The 27,473-nt window shown below is 44.2% G+C and overlaps 2 protein-coding genes across 9 annotated transcripts in view; one reads left to right on the forward strand and one right to left on the reverse strand.

Annotated features, from left to right (window-relative positions):
• MOSPD2 (motile sperm domain containing 2) overlaps window positions 1-627 on the reverse strand; it is a 97,428-nt gene extending 96,801 nt beyond the window's left edge. For 4 of the 6 annotated variants that reach the window (XR_012898649.1, XR_012898654.1, XM_075914515.1 and 1 more), the window contains exons 1-2: window positions 475-627; window positions 239-311 (exon numbers count right to left, since the gene is read on the reverse strand). Coding sequence is in view for 4 of the 6 variants with exons in the window: in XM_075914515.1 (XP_075770630.1) it covers window positions 239-311; window positions 475-486 (85 nt within the window). In the remaining 2 variants the exon portion in view is untranslated. The remainder of the gene's footprint in view (window positions 1-238; window positions 312-474) is intronic. The other 2 variants (XM_075914507.1, XM_075914499.1) reach the window with 2 other exon arrangements.
• On the forward strand, window positions 184-26,258 carry FANCB (FA complementation group B). Of its 3 annotated transcripts, none has more exons than XM_075914470.1 (9): window positions 184-336; window positions 5,855-6,883; window positions 9,835-9,987; window positions 11,467-11,559; window positions 15,120-15,248; window positions 15,877-16,040; window positions 20,853-21,307; window positions 22,827-23,064; window positions 25,703-26,258. In XM_075914470.1, exons 2-9 carry the CDS (start codon window positions 5,963-5,965, stop codon window positions 26,121-26,123), a joined length of 2,574 nt encoding a protein of 857 aa, XP_075770585.1. In that variant the 5' UTR covers window positions 184-336; window positions 5,855-5,962; the 3' UTR covers window positions 26,124-26,258. The 3 variants fall into 3 exon arrangements, with proteins under 3 accessions (XP_075770585.1, XP_075770577.1, XP_075770594.1); XM_075914462.1 differs by lacking the exon at window positions 184-336 and adding an exon at window positions 700-879; XM_075914479.1 differs by lacking the exons at window positions 184-336; window positions 11,467-11,559 and adding an exon at window positions 700-879.
• The last annotated feature ends 1,215 nt before the right edge of the window (window positions 26,259-27,473 follow it).

Genomic DNA, 27,473 nt, shown 5'->3' on the forward strand with positions numbered 1-27,473 from the left:
CAATTCAGACTGGAGAACAGACAAGTCATCCACTCAACTTGGTTGCATGGGGAAACAAGAATAGCAACGTGACACATTTACAAAACAAGTCAGGGTTTGTTTGTTTTTTTTAAAACCCAACCACATGATGTGCAAATCTAGGTGAAGAAACACTTGTCCTAACCCAGCAGAGCAGCTAGGGACGGAGAGCGCATGACACCCGAAAGCAGATGGGCATCGCTACCAGCCTGGTACCAACCTGGCAGATATTCCGTCTCAAAGCGCCGTCTGGTTTGGCTAATTAAGGCAGCCTTGTCCTGCTGCTGCTGCTGCTGCGAAACAAGAGGAGAAAGCTGCGTAAGTCCCACGCACCCCAGGCCCGGGTACCTCCCCCCTCTCTGCCGCCCCCGCCCCGCCAGTGCCGCCCCCGCCCCGCCAGTGCCGCTCCCGCCCCACGAAAACTGCCCCCCGCCCCGCTGCCGCGCAGCTACTCACCCCGGCCGCCATGGTGCGGCTGCCCGGCTCCCCCGGCAGCAGGTGACCAAGCAGGAGGGCGCACGGGGCCGGGCAGGCGCGTGACAGAGAGAGCTGGGGGGGAGGAGGAGGAGGAGGAAGCGCTGCCTGACACCAACCGACACCTCACGCGCTTCCCGGAACTGCCCCCCCCCAACAGGTCAATCATCCCGAGGGCCCGCCCCTATGACGCCCGGCGGAGCGACAGCCCCGCCCTTCGAATCCGAAAGCCCCGCCCACTGCCCGCCCGTCGTTTCTCGTCTGCCTCCCCTCCCCTCGCCCCGCCACTCCGGCCTTTCCGGGCGAATGAGGCGCTTTCTGTCCCACAATGCTTTGCGTGGCGGGCTATTCGGTGGCTGGGGACTGTCCACGCGGCGCGTGAGGCGGGTAAGGGCCCGAGCGTTGCCCCCCGTTCCCCGCCACTTCCGGTCTGCGGGGGGCTCGGCCCTGGGGCTCCCTGGCGCTGGCCGGCGGGACTCGCCCCCCCCCCCCCCCCCGCTGGGCACGCAGTGGGAGTTGCGGGGAAGGGCCGAGCTGGGCGGCTGGTGGCTCCACCTGGAAGCAGGGGGCTTGGCTGTTCCAACGGGACATGGCTTCAGGCGCGGGCTGAGCAGCCTGTGGGGAGCAGCAAGCTCTGTGGAGAATTGGGCTTCATAATAGTGTGCGGGGGAGCACACTGGGAGAGGAGTCTGCCCGCTGCCATCTAGCTCCAGGAGTGGACCCCTTACTCTCGGGGCCGGTAGAGACTCATGTTCTACACACGTTCCGAGTTGGAACAGATACACATCACCTGATAAGTTTCTTATCTTACTGTAGCTTGCATTTCACTCTGAATGTGGGCCCTAGCTGTATTTCATCCGGTTCAGCTCTGTGATGGGAAGGATAGTTTGGTATTCAAAGAGAGATTTTTCTGTCTGAAGTGCCTGAATAGGGATAGAAATGTAGCCGTGTTAGTCTGATGTAGCTGAAGTAAAATGCAGGACAGTGTAGCACTTTAAAGACTAACAAGATGGTTTATTAGATGATGAGCTTTTGTGAGCCAGACCCACTTTGATCTGAGGAAGTGGGTCTGGCCCATGAAAGCTCATCATCTAATAAACCATCTTGTTAGTCTTTAAAGTGCTACATAGTCCTGTATTTTGTTAAAGTTTGTCTCTCTTTGCGAATTCTACATCTTTAATACATACAGTTATAAGTAGCTTTTTGGTATCTTACATATTGATTAAAAATATAACTGAATAAGAAGGTTGATGGAACTCAAGACAAAAATATTTCATGAATAGAAGACTTTGGACAATCTCAGGATTTGTTTTAGCACCAAAATCTGATCTGCCCACTGGATTTCTACTGCTCTAAAAGTACTTTGCCAGAGCAGGTAGTATTGTAGCTTTAATATGAATATGCTGTAATAGGCAGCAGCTGATATTTTACATGTAGTTTAGGACATTTTTGTAAGATTGTCTTAGGAAGTTCTTAATGGGATTCCTTATTGGATGGCTAGAAGAACAGTTTCATTCCTTTTGGACATTCCTGGAGAGTCATTTTTCAGATATGTGAATTACCTTTTTAAATGAAAATACTGGTTCTGAAAAGTCTTGTTATCTGGAAAAGCCTATTTTAATGTAACCTTAGGGCTTATCTTGCAACTTGTTCTGCGTATTCAGGTACCATTTCAGCGCACACACCTACCCACGTGAATAAAAGTTGCAATTTCTGTGTCTTAGATGTACTGGACTTGAAAAATAGGAAACGGCACACAGATACTACAGTGAGGAGGATGTTATAAGAATCTCTATAAAATAGGAACCTCACTTTTGCAGGCTACTTATACATTTTGAATATTTAAACGGATTTCATTACTAAAATATATTGATTGAGACCCTGAGGGCTTCTCTGCACTATGACAGGCACTGACAGTTCACTGAAGATCTGTTTAGCAGACCCACTCAATCAATAACTGATCGCTCAGATATCGACTCTTGTACTCCCAACGGAATGAATGGAGTAAGGGGAGTCAATGATAAGTAGGTTGACATTATGTTGACTTGAGTTGCACTACTAATGTGACTCAAATAGTGTAGCTTAGATCAAATTCTCCTCATAGTGTAGACCTGCCCCAAAATACTAATCTTTACCACACTGATGTGAGGTAGGAAAGTACTACCGTTCCTGTTTTACAGATGGGGAACAGATGTGTAGAGTGACTAAATGACTTGCCCATTCTTGTGATAATGTTAATTTATGTTCATTGGATGGGTATGACTGTATGTGTACAAGTTACTAGTACATGTTGGACCTCCCTGGTCCGGCACCATTGGAACTTAACTGACCATGGACAAAGGAGATTTCTGGACCAGGAAAAGTCGGCAGAAGGGGGTGCCAGTCTCCCTATTGAGCTCCTCTCCCTGGCCACCCCATTGGCTCTGCTGCCCTGCTATTCTGCAGCCCTGCCGGCTCCATGGCCCCACTGGCCTGTGGACCGTGCTTTCCCGAGGGCTTTGGGGCCCGACAGACTGTGCAGCCCTATAGGCTCTGCTGGCCTGTAGGGATGTTAGATATCATGTAACTGCATGAAATGTTAGCAGTTACATGCCTATTCAATAGTCTCTGGGGGAAGGACTGGCAGCCAGTGTGATCCCAACCCCACTCCTGGGATCCCTCTGCCACTCCACACTACTGCCCCTATATCAGAGGCAGCAGCACGCAGTGGCAGGCAGGAGCTGGTCCACCAGGTGAGCCAGTTTAAAAACAAACGTTGTGTGCAGACCAGACTGGCTGCTACAGAGGCAGCAGCAGCCCCTATCCACGAGGGTCCAAGCTCCCTGTGGACATGGGGAGCAGGCGGGTCCTTGGAGCTGGCACATGCAGGGAGCCTGCTTGAAAAATGGCTCCCCATGCACATTAGCTCCAGCCTGCCTCTCCCTCTGCACTGCTGCCTGTCTATCAGAGGTAGCATCATGGAGGTGGGCAGGGACAGGCGATTTGGTGCTCATGGAGAGCCCACTGCTCTCCCCTCCTTATTGCCTCTGATACAGGCTTGTTAATCATGTATGTAGTCGACTACACGATGACATCCCTAGTGGCCTGTAAGCTCCACTGTCCCTAGTGGGTGGCTCCATTCCCAGCTGCTGGCAACCTCTGGACCACAGATGTTCAGCCTGTTCATGTATTAATACAGGTTGGCAAATTGCTTGTAACAGCAGTGGTGGGTAGTCATTTTTGAAGGGTGGACTACTCCATTTTAAGTGGTTACAGGATGCACTTTTATATTACTGGAGAAAGTGTGGGGTCTGGGACTAAGTTTGGGTGTAGGAGGGAGTTCTGCACAGAGATTAAGGTGCAGGAGGGGGTTCTGACCTGGAGCAGAGGGTTTGGGTGCAGAAGGGAGTGCCAGAGGCAGGTTCTGGCTCTAGCCAAGAGGTGCTTACCACAAGGGGCTGTCCCAATGTGCCAAGGGCCAGTCCTCAAGCAGCCAGGCTACCTGCATGCTCTGTTGGCCCTGCACTACTCAAAGCTGCTGGCAAGCGTGTCTCTGCATGCCTCTTTGGAGGATGGGGATAGCAGGTCTCCACAGCTCTCATTGACTGGTTTCTGGCAAGTGCTGGAGCGGGGGCTATGTGCAGAGACCCACAGCTCCCCTCTCCCACCAGGTGCATGCAGAAACTTGCTTGCCAGTAGCCTCTGGCTGTGGCACTTCTGGGAGCAGCATAGCTGCGGGCACGGCAGGCAGGCAGACTACTTGAATACCTTGCAGGGACATGAGAAGCTTTCCTCCGGCCCTGGGTTAGAGAAAAATATTTGAAGGGCCGGATGTGGCCTGTGGGCCGTATTATGTCCACTCCTGTTTAATAAGGTCTTTTATAAACTGAATGTGGTCTCACTTTTGTTTTTGTAGGACCGTTGAATAAAAATACAGCAGAGAAAATTTTAACTAAATATTTACTACTAGAATATTTACCTAGTGTTGCTTGTGTCCTTAACCTGTTTTTTGGAAAATAAAACAAAAATGTACATGCTTCATTTAAATCAGTGCTATTGGGTGATGTTGGTGTTGAAGGGTTCATTATGCAGGTTGGGCTGGGGAGAGAGGGCTATCCCAGTCCTCTCTCGTTTCAGCAGTTTGGAGTTAGGTGAGAAGTGCTTCTCCATGGCTGCTGCAATTCCAGCAGGGGTACAACGTACCCAACTGAGGCAAGTCCAGGTTCATCTGCCCCCTGCACTCCCCAGCCAGAGCGAGGAATGCAGCAAACTGCACATTTCCCTCTCTCCCTGATGAAGGGGAACAGCCATCAATGTTTCCATACAAATGGGAAGGGGAGAGTTTGCACATCTCCCCGCCAACCCTAAAGAGCCCCTAGAGAGTGCGATGTTTGGTGTTGGGGCAGTCCCAGATTGCGAGGGGGAAGGAGAGGCACTCCTAGCCATTCAGCCCCTTTCACCTGCCTCGTGATACTGTTGTCTGTATGGTTTAATGAGAAACAATCCCATTTCAGGCGGGCTACCAAATTTGGTGGTCCTAGCTCTTAGCATTTAGGAGGAGTTCTTGAACAAATAACTCTAAAACTTCTGACCAGTTTTCCTTAAACCTGGTTTGCTTTTTACGCTTCAGTAAGAACAAATAAGCCAAGTTTGAAGTATCTTGCTTTGGATGTATTTATTATCCAAGAACAAAACTTCTGATTGGATCTTAGGTGGGAAATGTATTTTTAGTCTCAAAAAGGCTCAACAAACTTGTGCCAGACTTGAGTGAAAAAAAATCACTTTCAAACTACATCAGATGGAATGAGAAATACTACATGAAGAGCAATTTTGTTTAAGATTGTGAACAGCTAAACATTAGTGCTTACTATGGAAGTGATTCAGTATTATTAAAATGATTACTACATATTTTAAAATATATATTTTACACAATGTGTAGTATTGATATAAAAAATGCAGCTAAGAATTCAGTTTACTTTCTTAGTATCTGCTTCTTTCCTTGCTAAAAATAAACTAGTTATAAATCATGCTGTTTTCAGTTACTGTTGATTTGTGGGACCAACTAATGGAAATGAACTTTTGTTGTTCTTAGAAGTTTGCTAAGAATACTGTATGCAGAGTTCCCTGCTGAGGCTCTTGTACATTTCAAAGGAGGAATGCGGAAATGCATATGAACTAGTCGATGGAAATTCCGTTGACTAGTCAATTAATTGCATTTTAACATCCTTATTCCAATCCAGCATTTCTAACTGTAGCAAATCTCACACTAACTTCTGAACATTATAGTATGGATCATATGATTGGCTTGTAACCAGTGCCCTTGGTATATGCAATCTGCTTGAATTATATTCCGTTAATCTGAAAAGCTTCTTTTCTTTTGTAGATTGAAAAAGTCCACTTGGATTACAAATTTCATTGAGCAGAAAAATATCTTAATGAAAACTGGAGAGACGTCCAGAATTCTTTTAGTGGAATAACCATAAAAAAGGAAATGCAATCAGATGAACAAGAAAAAATCTTACCTTACAATGGAGAAGTTCTCATTTTTCAGTTATCAAAAGCAAAATGTGCAGCTGAAAAAACAAGATTACATGTTAACAGAATGGCATATGACAGTGGCACTAACATATTTATTCAGAAATCCTCAGGACTGTTCAGCATGCATGGTGGAAGCTTGAATATTGAAATTGTTTGTTGTGGATGTACAGCAGATTTCAGAACAGGAATTAATCTTCCCAGTATTTTGATGAGAAAGAAAAAAAGTAATAGTACTTTCAAATATTTTTTGTTGTTGCTTCACAGCTCCAATGAATTTGAACAGTGCTTACATTTTAAATTGGACTATGAATTGAAAGATGACATAAAGCTGCTTAATGGTCCAACAATATTGTGGAGACATACCAACAAAATTTTTTATATCTCTACCAAAACTTGTACAGTGCTAAGTGCTTCTGTTCAGTTTTCTTCCATTGAATGGGCGGATGAGGTTGAGAAAGAAGGCATTGTTATATTAGGGACGAGAACTGTTTGTTTTCCGGAAGAAAAAGATGGGCAAACACTTTCAAAATCAGATGGAGCCATCTGGGGTGGTGAATTTGTTGTATATGCAATTGAAAATCAAAAAACGCTAAGTGGCACCTGTTTTCTGCCTCATGCCTATAGCAGCGTGATATCTTGTGTACATGTCTGCAGGACTAATATATCAAGAAGCCCCTTCAGAACATCAGTTGTTGCCGTTACTCACAAAAAACAGTTGATTTGGTTCCAAGATGGTCTTCCTAAAGATGTCTGCCAGCTGCCATATGAAGAGCCCTGTTCACTACAAGTAGCGGCAACAAGTGAAAATGGCCTTCTGTTTATTGTGTCATTTGCTTCTGGAAATGTCTGTGTTGTGCGTAAGGACGGCTTTCAGGTATTGTAGTCTTATCTAGTTAGTAACAATGGAAATTTTTAAGGATTCTATTTTTTTCCCCGTCTGCAAATTAAGAACATAAGAACGGCCATACTGGGTCAGACCAAAGGTCCATCTAGCCCAGTAGCCTGTCTGCCGACAGTGGCCAGCACCAGGTGCTCCAGAGGGGGTGGACTGAAGACAATGATCAAGCGATTTGTCTCCTGCCATCCCTGTCCAGCCTCTGACAAACAGAGGCCAGGGACACCATTTCTGTCCCCTGGCTAATAGCCTTCTATGGACCTAACCTCCATGAAATTATCTAGCTTCTCTTTAAACTCTGTTATAGTCCTAGCCTTCACAGCCTCCTCTGGCAAGGAGTTCCACAGGTTGACTACATGCTGTGTGAAGAAGAACTTTCTTTTATTAGTTTTAGATCTGCTACCCATTAACTTCATTTGGTGTCCTCTAGTTCTTCTATTATGGGAACTAATAAATAACTTTTCTTTATTCGCCCTCTCCACACCACTCATGACTTTATATACCTCTATCATATCCCCCCTCAGTCTCCTCTTTTGTAAACTGAAAAGTCCCAGTCGTTTTAACCTCTCTTCATAATTTGTAAGTTATGTTCCCACAAGAGAGAGATTAGTGTTAATCATTTACTCTTCCTTATGTTGCTTCCATTAAAGTGACCTAAATACACTAAGGTACATCTTTCCTTTTGTTGCTCTATGATTTGTCTAAAAACTAGGTATGTGAAAGGGTACCCAGTTACCCTTAACCAGTGATGCTTACCAGGCAATGGTTAATCATTACCTGGGAGCAGCCCTCCGTGGGCAGAAAATTGCCCCAGCCCTGCAGGAATTGGCAGCGGGGAGGACTGCCAGCTCCCAGCCCATGTGCCGCAGTTGAGTGGGGGTCAGTAGCGGGGCGCCGGGGAGGTAGCAGGCCCCCCACACTCGTACTGGTCCCACGTGAGGCTGCTGTGCAGGCTTGGAGCCAGAAGCCTAGCATAGGATTGGAAGCAGCCAAGCTGGAGCAATTCTTGCCCACGGCATGGGGGCTACTCCTGCCCAGCTATGTCAAGTGGGGGGGTACTCCAGCCTAGTGGTTTGAAAAACTCCTCCGCCCACTTAACATTTAACCTGTTAACTAATTAAATGGGATTTTACATCCCTACTAAAACAGTAATTGAGTCAATTGTTTACTTAAAAAAAAAAAAAGAAAAAGAAAGAAAATGAGACTTGGCCAGTGTCCCTATTGCTGTTTCAAAAGTTCTTTATAAAAGCAATTCTTATTTTAACAAGACTGTGTTATGAATGTTTTTATATAATTCATTTTAGAGAACTGAGCTGATGTTAGCCTCAGATTTAAATTTGCTGCTTGAATTTCACTACAGGCTGCACCTCCCTAAACCGGGACTCTCTGGCTTGGGGTGGCTGGGAGTCAGGCAGCAGGAGGGCTGGCTGCTGAGAGCCCTTGGGAGCCCGGCAGGGTTAGCGGGAGGGTTATGTGGCTGCCTGGCAGGGGGCCACATGAACTGGGAAGCCAGGACCACGCAGCAGCCGGGCAGGGGACCAGAGCCATGCATCGTGGGGAGCTAGAGCCAAAGCTGGATCTGTGCAGCTGCCCAGTAGGGGAGCTGGATCCAGGGTCACAACAGTGTGGCAGGGGAACCAGGCTATCGCAGCCTGGCAGGAGCAGGGGAGACAAGGACATCATCCTGGCAGAGGAGCTGGTCCGGGGCTGCACAGCAGCTCACTAAGCTGGGACCATCAGCAAGTATCCTGACTGGGGCCGTTAGCAGGGTGAAGCAGCCAGAACCAAAAGCATATCCAGTGGCAAACTAGAAAGCTGGCAGCAGGGGACCTCCCCTGGTCTGGCAGATTTCCTCATTTGGGACCTGTTAGGTGCTGGACTCAGGAGTTCCAATCTGTAACTTTTGCTGACATTTTGGCAGTGAGGAAATGCAACAGATGAAGACCATGGACATATTTTGGCTTTAGTTTTTCTAAATTCATGAGGTAATGTGAATTATTAGTGTTTTCTTGATGTGCTGCCAAAAGCTCTGTGTAATTTTGCTTTGTTTAGAAATTTCTAGTGTGCCTGTAAAATACACAAAATACAGTACACTTTTTGTTCCATTCTTTGTATTGAATGGACATAATTGACAAAGTTAAAAATATCAGATTAAATATTTGTAACTTGAGTTTTCACAGAAAATATGGGGAGTGCTAAATGCTTAACTGTTATGAGTATAAGCTTACTTTCCATACTCAGTGCAGAATTTAATTCTACAACTATCTTAAGTATTGGTGGGGGAAACATGACTAAATCATAAGTCTTAATAAATTGTATTTAAGAATAAACATTCAAAAGATGCAGTATTTGAAAGAAGTTATCTAGAAAAATGGACTTTTCTTTATGCACTTTACAGATGAAGACAATTGAGACACAGAAGATAACAAATTTGTCCAGGGTGACACAGCTAGTCTATGATAGAGCTAGGAATAGAATTTGGGACTTGATCTCATGGTATTGACCAGCAGTTCTCAAAATTCATTACAACATGATCCCCCTTCTGGCAATGAAAAATTACTATAAGAACCCAGGACCAAATCCTGAGCCCACCCTAGCTCCAAGGTTCCAAAGCCTGAACCCAACCAACCTGAGGCAGATGGGGCACAAAGGCAAACTCCAAGGGTTTCAGCCTTGGGGGAGAGGGCTGTAATCTGAGCTGCACTGCCCCGGGCTGAAACTGAAGCCTAAGTCTTAATACCAGCCTTGCTTTGGGGTCCTGATCCACAATTTGAGAACTGCTACTCTAGATTCACGTATGTGCTTGTTTGTAAGTGTTCTCTTATGTGCTTTTTTTTAAAAAAGAATAATTTAGATAAATTGAAACAAAATTAAATCTCAAATACAGATGCCTTAGAAAAATACATTTTTAATATTGTATTTTACTGCAGGTTGCTTCTAGATGGCAAGAAGTGAAGTCTGTTCTGATAGATGACTTCATTGGCACTGGGACTGAACAAATTTTATTGCTATTTAAGGACATATCCAGTACATCTAGTTTAACTACATTCATTATAACAGATATTGGAGAAGTCAGCTATGCAGTAAGTTAATTTTATTTTTTCTTCCCATTCAGTGTACACTAATGAAATTTCATGAACCGAACTTCAAGTTAAAAATAAAAAATTTTGTGCAAAGTGACTCTGTACATATGCTAGCAAATCCCCTTAAACCTAAATACTATTAAAATAATAAGGCACTGTGAATTTATAAAAAGTAAGAATCAGTCAAAATAACTGTCTGGCTTGAAGTAGGGATGTTAGGTATCAAGTAATAGAATAGTCGAGTAACCGCATGAAATCTTAGCGGTTACTCAGCTATTCTATAGTCCCTGTTATGGGGCCAGTAGCCAGTGTGTTCCAGCCCTACTTCTGGGGATCCCCCTGCCATCCCATGCTGCTGTATCAGAGGGAGCAGCGTATGGTAACAGTTTAAAAACCAGCTCCCCGTGCTAGGGATGTAAGCAACTAGTCAACTACCCCATAAGCGGAGGCTTATTGGGTAGTCCAATTGACTAGTCGCTTCCTCCCCCACCCTTCCTGCCTTACTTTGGGGGGCAGGGGAGGCAGAGGTGCAATGGGGACTGAAGCAGTCCCATTGGCACTGGGTTCCCACTGCAGCAGCTGTTGTACATTACAAAGGGAGAGGCTCAGCAGTGGGGGACCCACGCCAGTGGGACAGCTTGGGTCCCCGCTTACAGGGGTTCCCTGCTACGCCTCTTCCTTGAAATGTACAAGTGATGTAGCGGCTCTTGTACATTTCAAAGACAGAGGCGAACCAGAGATCCCCCATCGACTAATTGAGTAGTTGAGGGAAAGTCTATCGAATACTCAATTAGCTGATTAATCAACATTTAACATCCCTATCCCATGCAGACCGGCTATGGACAGGGGCTGCTACTATCTGCCTGTCTGTGGCGGGTCCGAGTTCCCTGCAGATGGAGGCTGCTCTGCCTCCCACAGAGCAGCTTCTGGACAGGGGCTGCTTTGCAGCAGTCTTCCATGTTCCCCCTCCAGTCCCTAGCTGCTGCCTGTGATAGAGGCAGCAATGCAGGGGGCCAGGCGGCACTCCAGACTCAGTGCTGGGGGAACCAACTTGTAAGCTGGCTCCCATCACCACCGGTTCCTGCTCTCCCCCACCCCCCTGCTGTCTCTGTTTTTTTGTGGCCTGTGGTGTGGTTTGGGTTTATGTGGGGTTCAACACAAAACCCATGGGTGTGATCCTTTGAACATGGCTTCCACTGGGAACATGCTCCACAACGGCAAGGTGTTTCCCAGGCGGGGTGAACATTGAAAAACACAAGCAGATGTGCTGGTTGGAACAGACTGGTACAGGGTGTCAGCATTTCTAGCTGCAGGAAGGAGGTGCTGGGAGTGCCTGAGCATTGTGTGAAAAGCTATTTGCATGTATATGCAACTACATGTAAGCTGTGGCCCTCAGCATGTGCTAGGAGTATCATTGTGGCCCTCCCTGCTTCCAAAGTTGAGTAGCTCTGTGGTAGACTAACGTTTGCTTTTCTTTAGAGCGGCATCAGGTCTAAAGAGGATTGTCTTCCTGAGGAAGGACCACAAGAGCATGGTTTTTTTACTATCCAAGCTCTCAAAGCAAGGTTACAGGTTTGCATTCTGCTGCGCTCTCTGTATTTCCTGATAAGCAAATTCCTATCTGTGGTTTGTTTTTAAAGAAATTAGAACTAAAATTCTACTGAAGAAAATTGAAAGGAGCATGAACTGTCAAGTCAAGTGTAAAAATATAAGTAGGCCAAAAAGAATTTATAGATCAAATAGCAATATGCATACACTAACAACAACAAAAAATTTAAGCTGCAGTCTGCCAAATAGTCAGTGGAGCTACTAGAAAATCAGTGTATTAACTGAGTACTCAAGGAAGATAAGACCATTATGGATAAATACCAACTTAATATTTCAATGGATATTCCTGTTGCTTGAGATTCTCTTCGCTACTAGCAGGGCAGTCGTAGGTTCTTTAAGCAGTGATAGTTTGACTTGAGAAAAAGGAGGGTACAGTGGTCTGTTGGGTTTTGCATAGGTTTAGCAGCCTGGTGATTTGGGTCCTTATTCTATTTTTCATTCTGACTTGATCTGTGACCATGGATGAGAACGTAACTGCTTGGTCATATTTTCCAACATGTCGGTAGCTGGCATGGCTCAAAATCTGTATAGTTATTTGATAATCTCTCTGTAACAGAAGACTGACTTACTGTTCTTAGTTATCTGACCCCCTCATTGTGGTATGAGTACTTATAGCCATGCTTAATTTATTAGAAAGATATTCCTGGAGTGGCTTTGTTATCTTCTTAGAGATTGTAAGTGGTATTTTAGGTAATTGTTTGCTCATCTGCCCCCAAAGGATCAGTTATATTGTATTCTGCAGTTTTCTGCTATTAAGGCCTGCCCAACATATATAAAGCCCCAGTGGTAGAGCTAATGAAGCAGTCTGTGCTGTGATTTATGTATTTTGTATGTGTTGTAGTACCTAGATAACCTAATCAGGCCAGGAACACATTGTTCTCAGTAACTGGATGTAAGCAGCATGTAGATACTACGTATGCTTCATCAACCTTTGAGGATGCATGGCTGTACTTTCCAATGTTCAGTCTAGCTAGGGATTTGGTTGACAACAGATCACAAAAAAATGCTTATAGAAAAATATACTCATAAGGTAATCTCTGTGTAAGTCCCTAAAGTAACCTAGGCCCTTGAAGTTTTATAGGTACCTTCTTCCTGTCTCTCCTACCTTCTTAAAGACAATAATGTTCTTTGCTGTGGTCTTCAAGGACCTATTAACTACCTCCCATATAAGATTCTTGATACTAAAAGTTTTCTTTGAGTGCTTTTTGATCTGGATAGATTTGCAATCAAAGAAGAGAACCCTGGGATCATAAGACCTCCATCCTCCTGCTGACTATAATTTTATATAACTTAATAGGCAACATTTTCTCTTGCTCTAGTAGATTTCATTGACAGTCCTGAAGAAATGCAGCATTCTTTTGCCAGAAAAATCCCAGGGCTTAATCTACACTAGAGGGGAAAGATTTGTGTAAAACACACAAGAATAATTCTTATTCAAAAATTGCTCTATATTTTCAAATTCTGTGCATCTTAATTTTGTAGATTAGTATCATTAGCCAACCTTTAGAGACCTTACTCTCAACTTAATGGCATTTTACTGTTGGAATGTAATGTGATAATTTTTGATTATTCCAAAATTTGAGGGAATATTCTAGGCCTCAAAGAGCAGAATCCAATTAATTGTGGGTGGGAGTCAGAAAATTGGAAGGGGGAAAGTGCAGGCCAGGTGGAGCCCTTGGAATATGTTTAGCAGAGCCATAACTTCAAACACCTCTGCAATTGTTTGTAGACTAAATTAATTGGTTGATGGCACTGATTAATAACTTTTCAGTAAAACAGTATTCCTGTCTCACCCATGCATATTGTCCCAAAACGGTTTAACATATTGATACCCTAAATGATGTATCTCAGATAAAAAGAAGAAATAATGGTGGGTAGATAAAAAAGATGTGTTCACAGAATCCCTGGCATGGGTTGGGGAAAAGAGGTGCCCTCAGACCTTCGCAAGAAAAAAAAAATCAGTGTAGACTCTTACACAGAGTGAAGGGGAGGGCATGGAGGCGAGATTTGGGAATGGAGATTGTCAAGGCTCCTTCCCCACTCTGGCACAATACATGCAGAAGTGGGGGCCCGCAAACGTACCCCAAAACCTTATCTTTCCAGGCTTGGATATAAAATTTCCCCCAAAAATCTTAAAAACCTAGATTTTGGGGATTAAAAACTCTGCTGCCACCAACCAAGTAATGATAAGAAAATCAGGGGAGAGATCACTTGAGAGAGCTCACCCCTAAAGTAAAAACCAGGACACAAAAATTAACCAATACCAGGTTAGTAAAAAGAAAGAACTTTTATTGTCAACACAATATTCCTGTTGCAAGTATAATGACTAGATGGAAAAGTCGCAAAGTAATATACTCATAGGGGGAGGGGAACCCCACCATGGGCCAGGAGCTTAGTTACAAAGGAGATAAAAACCCATTTCTAAATGCACAGTCATCAGATCCCATTTCCCAAACCATAAAACAATAAAACCTAACTAATTTATCTAAACTTTATCCTACTTACAGATAGGTAGAGTCTTTTCTTGGAGGGAGACAGTGTCTGTCCCACTCAATAGCTGGAGAGAAAAAAAACCCAGAGACAAAGGAGGGAGAAACCAAAAATTCCTTTGTCCCAGTTTGAAATTCCTACCTACATTCCTATTGGTCAACTCTACCTGGGTCAGGTATAGTTAACTCCTTAGTCCCCAGGATGCTGGCTAACCCTCATGATCATAACAGAGGTGCACACAATGAGGAGTGACAGAGAGCTCTTGGGGACATGAGAAATGGACACATAGAGCCCTAGGCATGAGAATGGTGAAGGGTTTGACTGAGTTCCTGAAATAGAAAGGAATGTGAGGGTTCCAAACGGAGCTTAGGATCAAGAACAGGGTGATGTGCAGGAGGTATGCACAGAGTTTGGTTGCAGAAACATATAAGTTTGTGAACCCCTACTTTTACATGTTTATACCTTTCCCCTTTGAAAAGATACTTTTTTGTGCCTCAGAATTTCTAAAATTCTGTTGAAACTCTTTTAGAAAGTAGGACAGAAGTGGCAATGCAGCAAAGAGCACATTCCGGACTTCTACATCCGGATTTCTGGAGAAAAAGCATAGAAGACGCAAATTAGGGTGCAATATTTTATGCTTACAGCATGGTAAATGTAGGCTCTGACTTTATTCGACTAGTAATCAGTACCAGTATGTGCAAAAAGAACTTTCTATTTAGATAAGGAAAATTAAGGAAGAAAAGATGACTAAATATCTGTCTGGTTGGTGGGGTTTTTTTTTAAAGGGTCCAGAAGATCATTGTAAAGTGACGATATTTTTAAGTGCCTAAAGTTGGCACCAAAGTTTGTTTTGGCAACAAAATTGACCTGATTTAAAATACTTTTAGTGCCTACCTTCAGGCACCCTGTTTTTTTAAAATCTTGATTTACATATCTAGAGTACAATGTAAAGCTGAAAAGCCCTAGGAAACTTTCAAGCTCCTGCTCATACTTTGCTGACTTACTCTAATCACTATCCTTTTTATACCTCACAGGCTGGTTACAATTCTGTTCGGGAACTACAGCAGCATTTACGGCTCAAGGAAAAGGTTCTTTTTGAATCTTGCTGCGCATTAATAGACCTTGTCCATGGGAGGGAGCATATCCTACCAACTGCAGAAGAGGTAAAATAGATCATTCTATTACAATTTCTATATTTTTGTCAAAATGAAATATCTCTTTTAACTGGAGATGGAGCTTTACTATTTCTAGAGCAGAGTAGAAAACTGACTTTTCAGACTTAAGGAAACTGACTCTTCAGTATATTGCCCTAGATGTGTAGTATGTTAGGATAACCTGTATTGGGGCATCTCAAGACTCTCTTTCAGACAATGGCTAACTAATTAATAGTTTTAGGCACCAAAAGTAATTAAAAAATTTAAGACGGGAACAGTGTAAGACAACTTTGGTTCACATAATCCAATTGGCTTGAACAGAGTTATGTGGTAGTCCAAGATTGTTATAAAATCAGTTTTCATAATGAAAGGAAGAATTTTGAGTTTAATGCATGTGAGGCTCCCATGGCAAACATCAGTTAAACATCTGACATTTATTGTAGAAGATAAAAATAGTTTCTGGAAATTTCCATTTGTACTTCAGGTATAACAGCATATTCCAGATTCATTTATTTTTCATCCTCATGACCACCTGAATACTTCTTGGTAAACAGGACAGGAAAAACACTTCAGTACTACAATAAAAGAATTACATTCTATACACTTCAGTTATTTAAACAGATATGTTTTTCTTAAGGAAGGTCTTGTTTCTCTCTGGGATGATATGGAAGATCTTCACCCTCTTGATAAAAAGATGGCATTGACATCTGAGGTTCCAGAATATCTCGTAGAGAAATTATGGCAACGTGTGGTAGATGACAGCTTGGTAGTTGGAGTTAAAATAAGAGAATCACCTAACTTGTAAGTAAACTCATTCTCATAACTTAGTCTGTAAGTTCAACCCTGCATTTGCAAAGCTGAAGAGGACTACAAAGTTCAAAATGTAACTTTTAGCTCTGAGTTTTAGAAATCCATTATAAGCCAGGGGTGGCCAAACTTACTTTGCCTCCAACCTTCACACAAGAGTTTTCAGAATTTCAAGAACCTGCAGAGTTTGGGGTTCAGCCTCACAGGAGACACCTGCTGAGGCTCTGGGCTTCAGCCTTTTGTAGAGGCGGATCTCAGACATTCAGTTCTGCAGGAGAAGTTTGCATAGGCTCACAGCTTCAGCCCTGTTCTTGCTGAAGCCCTAAGTTCTGGCAGGTGTGCCCTATGGGGCTAACACACCAGGATCCTCCTCCCCATTAGGCAGAAACCAGGAGTGATACAAGTGAGGAAGAGATACTGTGGCCTTCCCCTCCATTCAGTTTTGCCAGAGCTTGCTGGCCTGCTTGGTCACATGGTACTGCCAAACCAACTGCCTGCATGGCAGTTGCTGTAGCTGACAAGCAGGGAACTAGGATTGCCAGGTAGACCCTGCCAAAAAAAATGGACACACTTGATCGGGGGAAGGAGGGGAGAACTAGCAGGGAGGGGGGCGGGGCTGTCCGGGAGGTGGGAGGAGCCGGGATCTGCAGGGCTGGCCGGGAGGAAGAGGAGATGGGGGGGGGGGGGTGTCCGGGGGCCGCAGGGCTGGCAGGGAGGAAGGGGGGGGCGGGAAGCAGAGTTGCGGGGAGTCGGGGGCCGCGAGGCTGGATGAGGAAGGGGGTGGGAAGCAGACCTGAGGGAGGGGAGGGTACAGCCACTGGCCACAGCCGGAGTCCTTCGGGCCGTGCCCCTGGCAGGCACTCCCTTTAGTTGCGAGCAGAAGCTGGGCGGGGGAGGGGCTGGAAGTCACTCTCTCCGCCCGGCTTCTGCACGCAACCAGGGGTGCCCAGCTGGGAGGCAGGGCTGCGATTAGCGCTGGGAGCCTCTGGTCACGTGCAGAAGCTGGGCGGGAGCAGTGGCTGGGAGTCCCAGCTTCTCCCTCCCCCCCCCCTGCTTTTGCACATGACCACAGCTCCCAGTGCCATTCGTGGCCCTGCCTCCCAGTCGCTCCACTACCCCCACCAGGCTTCCGTCTGGCGCCCAGCCAGGAATTCAGAAAATACCAGACATTGCACGTGTCTGGTATTTTCTGAATTTTTCTACCGGACGGAGGGTGCAAATACCGAACTGTCCGGTAGAAAACCGGACCCCTGGGAACCCTGCGGGGAACTTCCTCTGGATTGAGAGGCAGCAACAAACAGCTCTGAGCCACAGGGAGAGTCGCTGCTTTTGCTGCTCTCTCCCCCCACAGAGCAAATACCTAGGAGCTGCAGGGAGGGACTTCTGGTGGTGAGAGGGACTGTGCTTGAAGGGAGCATGACTCAAGCTGTTGGGGCTGGTGATCTTTTAAATTCTGCCTTCCCACCCTCAATAGGCACCTAGTTGTCTCATGCAGAACATCTAGCCTCTCTACCCCCTTCATCCTGCCACAGGGCAAAGAAGCCCTGAGTTCCCCTCAAGTCTAATAGATAGAGAATGGCCGGGGAGCCGTGCAAGCCACACTTTAACTTTACAAGAGCCATGGTTTGGCCACCCCTGTGATAACCTCAAAGAAATTCTACATGTAGCGCCCCCTCTCCACCTGGTTACCTTCTTTTAAAGACAATCTCTTTTCAGGTTTGGATGGATAGGTCTGGGTTCTTCTGGATCCCGCCACCCACTCAATTTTATTCTTTCTGATTGATGTACTTGGCGGTGCCTCCACCCCCCTCACTCCTTCCTAGCAGGGTCACCAGGGCAGCTTGGGAGGAAAATTCTAGCCCAGAATAATCCCCACGTATTTGCCAGATAGTTGGAGACTCCCAGAAAATAGCACAAACACATACACTATAATAAACACAATTATATTAAACAGGAGACAATTATAACAGAACAGGGTAAAACACTATTTTTAGGGTCACCGGTGCCCAGCAACTGTGAGGTAGTGTCCCGTTGGTACGTGTACAGGCAGTCCCCAGGTTACGTACAAGATAGGGACTGTAGGTTTGTTCTTAAGTTGAATCTGTATGTAAGTCGGAACTGGCGTCCAGATTCAGCCACTGCTGAAACTGATCAGTTTCAACAGCGGCTGAATCTGGACGCCAGTTCTGACTTACATACAGATTCAACTTAAGAACCCCCAGGCATCCCCAAGTCAGCTGCTGCTGAAACTGATCAGCGGCTGATTCCAGGAAGCCCGGGGCAGGGGCTTCCTGTAGTCAGCCACTGGTCAGTTTCAGCAGCGGCTGACTTGGGGACGCCTGGGGCAGAGCAGCTGGGGTGCTGCTGGGTTGGTCCAGTAGCGCCGCCGCTCCTCGGCGCTACTGGACCAACCCAGCAGCACCCCAGCTGCTCTGCCCCAGGCGTCCTGATTCAGCCGCTGCTGAATCTGACCAGCAGTGGCTGAATCAGGACGCCTGGGGCAGAACAGCTGGGGTGCTGCCCGGCTGGTCCAGTAGCGCCCAGAGCGGCGCTACGGGACCAACTGGCAGCGCCCCAGCTGCTGTACCACAGGTGTCTGGAGCAAAGCCACGGAGCACGGGGGCAGCGGGACAGCCCAGACGCGCCGTGGCTGTCCGCTGCCCGCGTGCTCTGCGGCTTTGCTCTGCTTTGCTCCCCCCCGTCCTCCTGGTCTGCAGACCAGGGAGACGGGGGGGGGGGGCAAAGCAGAGCCAAGCCGCGGAGCGCGCGATCAGCTGACAGCCCAGACGCTCTGGGCTGTCAGCTGGCCGGGCGCTCCGCGGCTTGGCTCTGCTTTGCCCCCCCCCCACCCCGGTCTGCAGACCAGGGGGACGGGAGGGGGGGGGCAAAGCAGAGCCAAGCCTCGGAGCGCGTGGGCAGCGGACAGCCCTGTCCGCTGCCCACGTGTTCCGCCGATTTGCTTCCTCTCCCTGGTCTGCTGGAGACCAGGGAGAGGAACCCCGTTCGTAACTGCGGATCCGACGTAAGTCGGATCCGCGTAACTCGGGGACTGCCTGTACTTTGTTGGGGCCCTTGATGACTGTTGACCACAAAATCCTTCTCTGCAGTGGTTTAGCAGTGGAGCTGACTAGGTCCAGTACAGCCCAAAGGATTCACAAATGGGAGAAGGCAGTAATCCCTCCACAGGTTTAATATGCTGCAGGTAATAAAATCCCCAAATTCCCTGACTTACTAACTAAAAATTGGTGCACTCACACATTCCATGAATGAGCCTCAGGTTGAGAGATGACTCAGTCACTGCAGAGGGGCTGCTCTCTTCTCACAGGGGTCCTCTTCAAGCAGGAACCAGGCTGCTTCGGTCCCAGAATTTCCCCTCACTGCGAAGGGGTGCAGGGCTCAAGATGCAGACCACACAACTGCACCAAAATTCAAAACTATAGCCTCCCAGCCCAGCATTCAGACCCACACAGCAGGCAGCAGCCCTGAACTTGCTGCTAGAGCCGAGCTGACCATGCAGTGACTCGTCTCACCCAGGGAGCTGGAGAGCCAACTCAGCCTGGCTGGGTAAGCCTCCCAGCAAACTCCACAACTGGGAATCAACAGTGGAGACACAAACCCAGCTGAGGGATCCTGCCTTCAGGTCCCTAGAGGCTAGTTCTCAGGGGGAACCCTGCATGCAGGCCTGGGGCTTACTAGCTCCCACACAGCCAGTCCTCCTCTTTCCCTGGCTGGCTCCAGACTCCCCTCAACAATGGTCTCTCCTTCCCCCTGGGAAGGGCATCTCACTACCCAAGGGTTGCTGGGCAGACTCTGGCCCTGGTAGGGAGGGGAAGCCAAGGCAAACTCAGAGTGCCTCTCCCTGAGCTGCCAGCAGACAAGGCCCCGGGAATCCAAGTAATCTCCTTGAGGGTTACATACACTACATAAGAATCAAGAAAACTTAACATAATACACTATGTGCAATAAGGTTACATCAGTGCTATAAGTTTCACCCTTAGGTTTATTTTTCACTTTACCTTTACCCCTGCCTTAGCATAGTTCCTTCAATAAATATGAAAATGTTTTATTTTTATTTCCATTCTTAGCAAGAGTTCATGTCATTTTTAAGAGAAAAAAATCAGAAGAAAATATCAGACGTTCTATTCACCATAACATTTGTAACATCAGGCCGTGTGACATCCATCATATACTTTAATTCATTTTCTGAAATAAATTGTTAGTTTGGTGTTAAGTCAAATAAAAAATTGGCAGTCCCACATGATTTAAATTAGGGATGTTAAGTAGATATCCATGAGCTAATCAAGTAGTTGAATTATTTTAGGTATCCTTGTACTGTATTATAAGTATATATCCTCTATAAAAATAGAATTTAAATTTAAATGTTAATAGTTTATATTCAGAAACTTGTCACTGAAAATCCCAGTCATATCTGTGTTAAGCACACAGACCCTATTAATTTTTAATGGGAATTGGATACCTAGCTCCTATAGGCTCCTCTGAAAACCCCAGCCTGTGTTTTTGGAATCTAACACCGTGCATATTGTGTTTTGTAAAGTATGTGCTAAAATATATCTTCAAAATGCTTACCAGACATCTTTGCACTATCCCGTGAATTAGTCTGAAAGTATGTTAAAGATTTTTGATCCATTCATCTGTTTATTTGGTAATGGAGGACAACATAAAATCTTGAATTGCCAAGATTTTAAAGCACTAAATGTCAGTACACATTTTTGCAGAGTTTTGATTCTATTTGCCTGAGTGTAAAATGTGAACTTGAAATCCAGTAATTTTATATGGGTTTTACAGGTCATTGAATGATGTTAGCTTATCCCTGGTAATGGGTCATGACTTCTCTTCAGTTTCTCCAGTTATTGAGTGTCAGAGTAAATTAGTTAAATTAAATAAAACTTTCTCAGCAATGTCTATCTCCTCGTTCCAACTGGAGCCACAACCAAAAAAGATAAAACTGGACTTACACAGCAACAATGATCTGAAAAAAGAGTACCATAGAAGGTCTTCTAAAATTCTGTCAGATGGGGCAAAGACCTTTGTTGCTGTTACCCGACTTTCACTGCTGCTGGCATTCCGTGATATACGTTGTATAATACTACTGCATGCTAAGAGGAGAAAATATCAAGATGGCAACCTACAGGAAAGCAAAAAACTGACTATGCTGTGTGGGAAAATTTCATTATGCCTGGAAGATATTTCAAATGGAAAATATTCAGTAAATTTGCTAAGGAATAATAGTCATTGTACAGGTAAATATTTAATGCATTGACTTGTTCACATTAATCTGAAGATCTGGTTAATTCAATTTCCTCCTCTTTGTTTTTAATCCAGAATTTAATTTTGTCATGTTGTAATCATTTTATCATAATATGTTTTTTATTACAAGCTAATGGTCTGTCATGAATTGGAAACTGAGACAGAAAACATGAGGAAAAATGGTCAGTTCTGTGTGGGGAAAATGTTATGTGAGTTGTTCCCAGGTTCTGTACTAAGATTAGTGTTTAAATATAGTCTCAGCAGGGCAGCTGTGTTAGTTTGTATCTGCAAAAACGAGGAATCCTGTGGCACCTTAAAGACTAACAGATTTATTTGTGCATAAGTTTTCATGAGTAAAAGCAACTTTGTCAGAGCCTTTGTTTGCTGTTTCCCTCCCATCACTTGCAGAGAGTGAGAGGAGAGCACACAGTGTCCCTGCATTCCTCTCCCCCTTAGTTGATGCGAGAAGGGGGCAGAGAAGTGTGTGACCCATTCTGTGAGCTTTCCTCTTACTCCTTGGCAGTGCCAGAAGGGGCATAGCAAGCAACAAGCAGTGGCAATAGGAATTAGGAGTAGGGGCTTCAGGCCTTGCATTCTAGGGATGTAAGCGACTAGTTGATTACCCAATAAGCATATGCTTATCGGTAGTCGAATAGTGACTCAACTAGTCGCTTCCTCTCTTGAGAGAGAGGCAGTTGTGCGGGGAGCAGGAGCCGGTGCTGGGGAGAGCTGGCTTAATAGCAAGTTCCCCCTAGCACCATATCTGCAGAGGGCCTGGGGAAGTAGAAGCGTAGCGGGAGGGACCAGGTGCGAACTGAGAATCAGCTGCCCTGACTCGCACCCCGTCCCAGACTCTACACCTCTGCTTTTTAAATGTATTAAGAGCTGCAGAAGAATATTAGTTCACCTGAATGTTTGCTAAGAACAGCAATAAGAAGGTGATGGGAAGGGCTGGATGGTTGGTAGAGTTGTGAGGCAAGGCAGGATCCAAGGATGACAGTTGTGATGTAAGTTCAAGCAAGAAGGACATACTCATGATACCCCCCTCATGATACAGAGGCAGCGGGGGCGGGAGGGGGAGCTGTGTGTAACTGTAAAGGGGCTCAGTAAGTAAATTAGGTACGATTTGTGGTCCCAGAAACTTTGAAACGTCCCAGTTCCACCTTCTTTAAAATAACAGTAAAAACGAGGTAATGAAATTAAGCATGAAATAGAAAAGAAAAATAGCAATATTAAAATGTATGTATTTAGGTATACGTATAATCATTGAAAATGTCAATGTTTACACATGAGGGGAAGTGGCTTTTAAGCTGGCTCCCCACGCGTGCCCCCCTCATGATACAGAGGCAGCAGGGGCGGGAGGGGGAGCTGTGTGTAACTGTAAAGGGGCTCATCAGTTAACTGTGTACACATTTACATTTCCACATCCCTAAAGAAAAATACATTTTTTATCCATATTTGTTAATTAGTAAAATGTTAGATTTAATATCCTTTCATGTTTTTCTCTTACAGACACCATTGAAGATGTATATGCTATTCTTGCAGTATCTCTTAAATTCTCCTTCCTGATAGTCTCATCTGACTGTACCCTGACTCCAGTGAACATGTGGCTGTTGACACAAATGGAGTGTGTACCAATCAAAGAATGCCCTGAATATATGTTTTGTCATAAATTGGGAAGTTTGCATGGCACTATCTTTAGCTGGAATCTGAAAACTCCATTTGAAGGAATTTTAACATTGTTTTGCAGGTAATAGAAGTAGAGCTTAGGGAATATTTAGTCTCTATAACTTGAGTTTGTGGCAGAATATCACTTTTTCATTATAATTATTTTGCCACAGTGAAAAAAGCATACAAGTGACAGCCATTTAGAACTATCTTAAATTGCCATCTTATGCCTATTAGTAGATCTGACTGGATTGCTTTTTGCAATCATTTTATGTCTGTGCAGAGCATAAATCAAAGTATATACAGGACTAATGACATGTAATATGTCACCATATACAGTTCCATAAACTTTCAATTATGTATGTTCAGCAACTTAAAGTAAACTTTGTTTACTACCCTTGGAAAATAATGCATAGCTCTGAATCAGTTGTCTGGCTATATTCACTTGGCACTAGAAAGTGGAATCTTCTCACTACTAAACACAGTTCTTCAGTAAATGGATAAAGCTTAGCAATTTGCAGGCTTCCCTGTAGGATTTCTTATCGATAAAGTTCATAAGGCAGTTTGGAGAGTGCAAATAGCTGCAGCTCTCATGAGTTCTCCACTTTTTTTAGCTTATGGCAATTCATTTTTAATTTCAAGATTTTTGTCAATTCAGGAAAGTCCTGAATTCCACTAGAAGGTAATATTATAACCTTTATTTAAGTAAAAATAAATTTACCCTTATCTTTAACACTTTGACTTAAGAATAAGAAATCTACAAATAGGGAACTGAATATTGACCATTTTTTACTTAGTAGTAACACTTCAAAGTGACTTTGAATTCCATATTTTGTTTTCTGTGTTGATTAATTCCTGTCTTAAAAATCTAATAAATGATAGCATAAGTCTTTGAATAGTCACAGGTTGCCCCTTTATATAATTCCTGTCTTAAAAATCTAATAAATGGTAGCTTAAGTCTTTGAATAGTCACAGGTTGCCCCTTTATATTTTTCTTCAATGTGGATCAGTTATGTTTAGATTATATCTGTTTCAGAAATAGGTATGCCACAGAACTTATTCTGTCAGGCTAAGTACTGAGTTAGTAATATCAGTATTATTTGACATGGTATCCTGCACAGTATGCTAAATAGTTTTCAAACATGAAACCTGGTACATTTCCTGCCCTGAAGAATTCAGTCTAAAAGACAAAGACTAAAGAAAAGGTATAATGTGCCATTATAACTATAGTGGGCTCTGTTTCACTCAAAATAGGGATTAGCCTCTTTGTTTCATATTAAGAATATAGTGTATCATCACCACATTTAAAGGCCATAATTTGAGTAAAGATTGAATCATCTAAGGGTTTCTGAATAAATCTGCTAGTTAAAAATAATTAAATATCGGTCCAAGAAACTATCTCACTGTTTTTATCCATTTTGCTAACAAACCACTGGTTAGTTATCCTTCAAACTTCCCATGTAATTAATTAATTGAAAATGAGTGCCAAATGTACATTTAAGGAATTTAAGTTCTCTCTCAAATGAAAGTATTAACAAAATTTCATCTATGTTTGTCTTTATAATTAAATCTTATTCATAATAGTAGTCATTTTTTATAACTTATGAGACTGAAGCCACAGGCCTGTCATGTGGAAATAAGGGTTTTCCCATTTTTCCCTTGTCTTCAAATGGACTAAAATCAGAATGCCTTAAAGAAAAATGGCAGGCCCTATATTCTATTATTAAAAAAACTGTACAGGAAACTGAAAATAACTGCAAGGAGTCCTATGGCACCTTAAAGATTAACAGTTTTATTTGGGCATAAGCTTTTGTGGTCTGGAGCCCACCTCGTCAGATGCATTTGATAGTTTTTAAGGTGCCACAGGACTCCTTGCTATTTTGCTGAAACTTTAAGATCACTTTAAGATCAGTTTTGTAGCATAGGTTCAATCGGGATTGCATCCAGAGTGCTGGGCACTTTCAAGCCTTTATCTAAGCTTTGTGGCTTCAAAGACTCCTCTCTTCTGAGGATCCGGGATAGCCAAGCTTAGCAGATACAGCAGTTGACATGCCCATTCTGTCCTTCCTGACTCATAATTCCACATCTACATGTCATAATGGAAGTTGTTGGAGCAGCATCCCACTCTTGTGCCCTTTTATTCTTGTGTTTGAAAAATCCAGGAAATCATAAACTAAAACACACGCTTTTTAAAATGAATCAAAGCTGGTTAAGTGCAAGATCCCCATTCCTTCTGTAATCCCTTTAAAAACAAGGAAATGCCAAGTTATGGGATGCCTCTTTACTGCACTTTAATGTGCATACAACGCATTGCCTTGTCACAAATAACTTCCTTCTGGCTCAGCATGTAAGGAAACACACTAATTCAACGCATTAATCTCCTTCACATTATAGGCAGCCCCCTTAATTACAGTCTAATATGTCTAGAAACAAATGATGCACTGCACTCTTAACTGTGAGAGTACATTTCAGCACAGAGTATTTGCTGATGTTGTGCAAGTGTGCTTAGCATTAATGTTTTAGCTATAAAGTATTTGGCATGAGCTCCAAATGGAAAATTTTGCTTGCCATTCCACCTGCAGCAAATATAACTTAAAAGGTTTACACAGTAAGATGTAATTTCACTGGTCAGTTCAGAGTAGCTTCATTGTATAGTTCCACTAATGAATTTTGAAAGGATTGTATCCTTGTATTGATGACTGTTTGTTTGATTTTTACAGAAATCGAACTATCTTGTTGCAGTGCCTTCATAGCCTCACTGGAGTTCTCCCACCAACCTGCAAAATAAAACTCCTAAGGTTAGAAAGCAAGGACATCCTTATTGACCAGTTTGCAGTAGCTCTGGAAAAGGAAATGGTCAGCTTTAGGAGTTGTTTCTCCTCTACAGTAAGTGAACTTGAAAACAACTTAACACAGAGCTATGAGGCTGGCGAGAAAAGGAGCGGGGTTACAGTGTCATCTTTGTCTGGCAAAAAAGAAGCAGTGCAGCAATTGAGAGAGAAGTTTCAAAATGAACAGAAGCAAAGTGCATTGAATATGAACCGAACAGTGAGCGGTGCCCTTTATAGACAAATTACTTTGAAAATTGCTGAGGCTCAGCTGTGTTCTGATACGATTGCATGGAGACTGAATGTTTCATAATGACTCCTCTCTGAATTTATTTTGAATACAGTTTTATTTAAATGAAATGAAGCACTATTTATATTTTGTTTTTACTTTCTATATGTAACTCCTTTTTAGAAGATGGAGAATAAAACTTTTCTACCAGTGTTGTCATTACTGTTTGATGTGCGTATTTTCATTTTTTAAAATGCCATACATAGTATTAATATAGCTTTTTACTTTGTAAATCGTAATTGTTATAAATACCTATATTTTGGCTGATGAAGCATAGCCAGTTTGATACTTAGTGAACATTAAAAGTATCTCCAGAACAACTAGATAGCAAATACTTTTTACAGTTTTAAATAAAGCCTGTGAGATGATGTCTGGTTTAGACATTGACAGTACTTAGATTTGTATCAATCTTAAAACTGAATTTTACAGTGAGGATTTAAAAGAATCTAAAGGTTTTAAACACCCAGTTCCCATTGAATGTCAGTAGGGATTGGACACCTAACTTCTTTAGACTTGTAAAGTAAGTTTTATAGACTTCCTTTTTGGAGAAGTGAATCCAAAAGCTTCCTAACTGTCTGGGTAGTCAAGCTCAGGAATAAATTGGCTAGGGTGGTTGTGGAATCTCTCATTGGAGATATTTAGAAGGAGGTTGGACAGATAGCTGTCCGGGATGATCTAGGTCAGAGGTGGACAAAGGGGCTTCCATGGGCCGGATTCAGCCCGCCAATCTGGTGGGTCCAGCCTATGGCCACCCTGCCACTCCCCCCACCCCCAGGCAAATGGAGACTTGGGGATTGGGGAGCATACAAAGTCTTCCTGCTCCCTCCCTGCGAAGGGTGCAAGGCAGCTAGAGAGAAACATCGGCTATTTTAAAACAGCAGGCATTTCTCTATAGCTGTCATGCTGTCCTAGCAGGGTGGGGGCAGAGGACGAGAGACCTTGTACACTCCCCTGCCCCCAAACCCTGATTGGGCATGGATTTGTGAAGGGTGTGCTGCATCAGAGGGAAACTCCGGCTGTTTTAAAACAGCCAGTGGCTCTCGTTGCTGTGCGCCTCTGGCAGGAAGCAAGACACTTTGCGTGCTCCTCACACTTTCAGGCCCTCATTGGCTTGACGACAGGGAGTGTGCAAGATCTCCTCCCATGCAGCGCCTAGAGGGAACCACCAGCTATTTTAAAACAGCTGGTGATTTTGGGTGGAGAAGGTGGGGGTAACTTCACACATTCCCCCCTCCCTAGGACCATTGGGAGCAGGGAGGGGGACACACGAAGTCTCCTGTCCCTGCCCCTTCCACAAGAGGCCTCACCTTTTCCAGGACAGCCCAGAACCACTTAAAAACTTATGAAGTGGCCCCCTTCTAAAAATTATTGGCC

This window comes from Pelodiscus sinensis, chromosome 1 (genome assembly GCF_049634645.1).
Source record: "Pelodiscus sinensis isolate JC-2024 chromosome 1, ASM4963464v1, whole genome shotgun sequence".
NCBI lineage: Eukaryota > Metazoa > Chordata > Testudines > Trionychidae > Pelodiscus > Pelodiscus sinensis.

Bases quoted from the DNA above. Each gene is read 5' to 3' on its own strand.
- FANCB (XM_075914470.1), top strand. From the start codon at position 5,963: ATGCAATCAGATGAACAAGAAAAAATCTTACCTTACAATGGAGAAGTT. The intron at 6,884-9,834 runs GTATTGTAGTCT...ATTTTACTGCAG, and splicing joins TGCGTAAGGACGGCTTTCAG to GTTGCTTCTAGATGGCAAGA. The intron at 11,560-15,119 runs GTTTGCATTCTG...TATACCTCACAG, and splicing joins CTCTCAAAGCAAGGTTACAG to GCTGGTTACAATTCTGTTCG.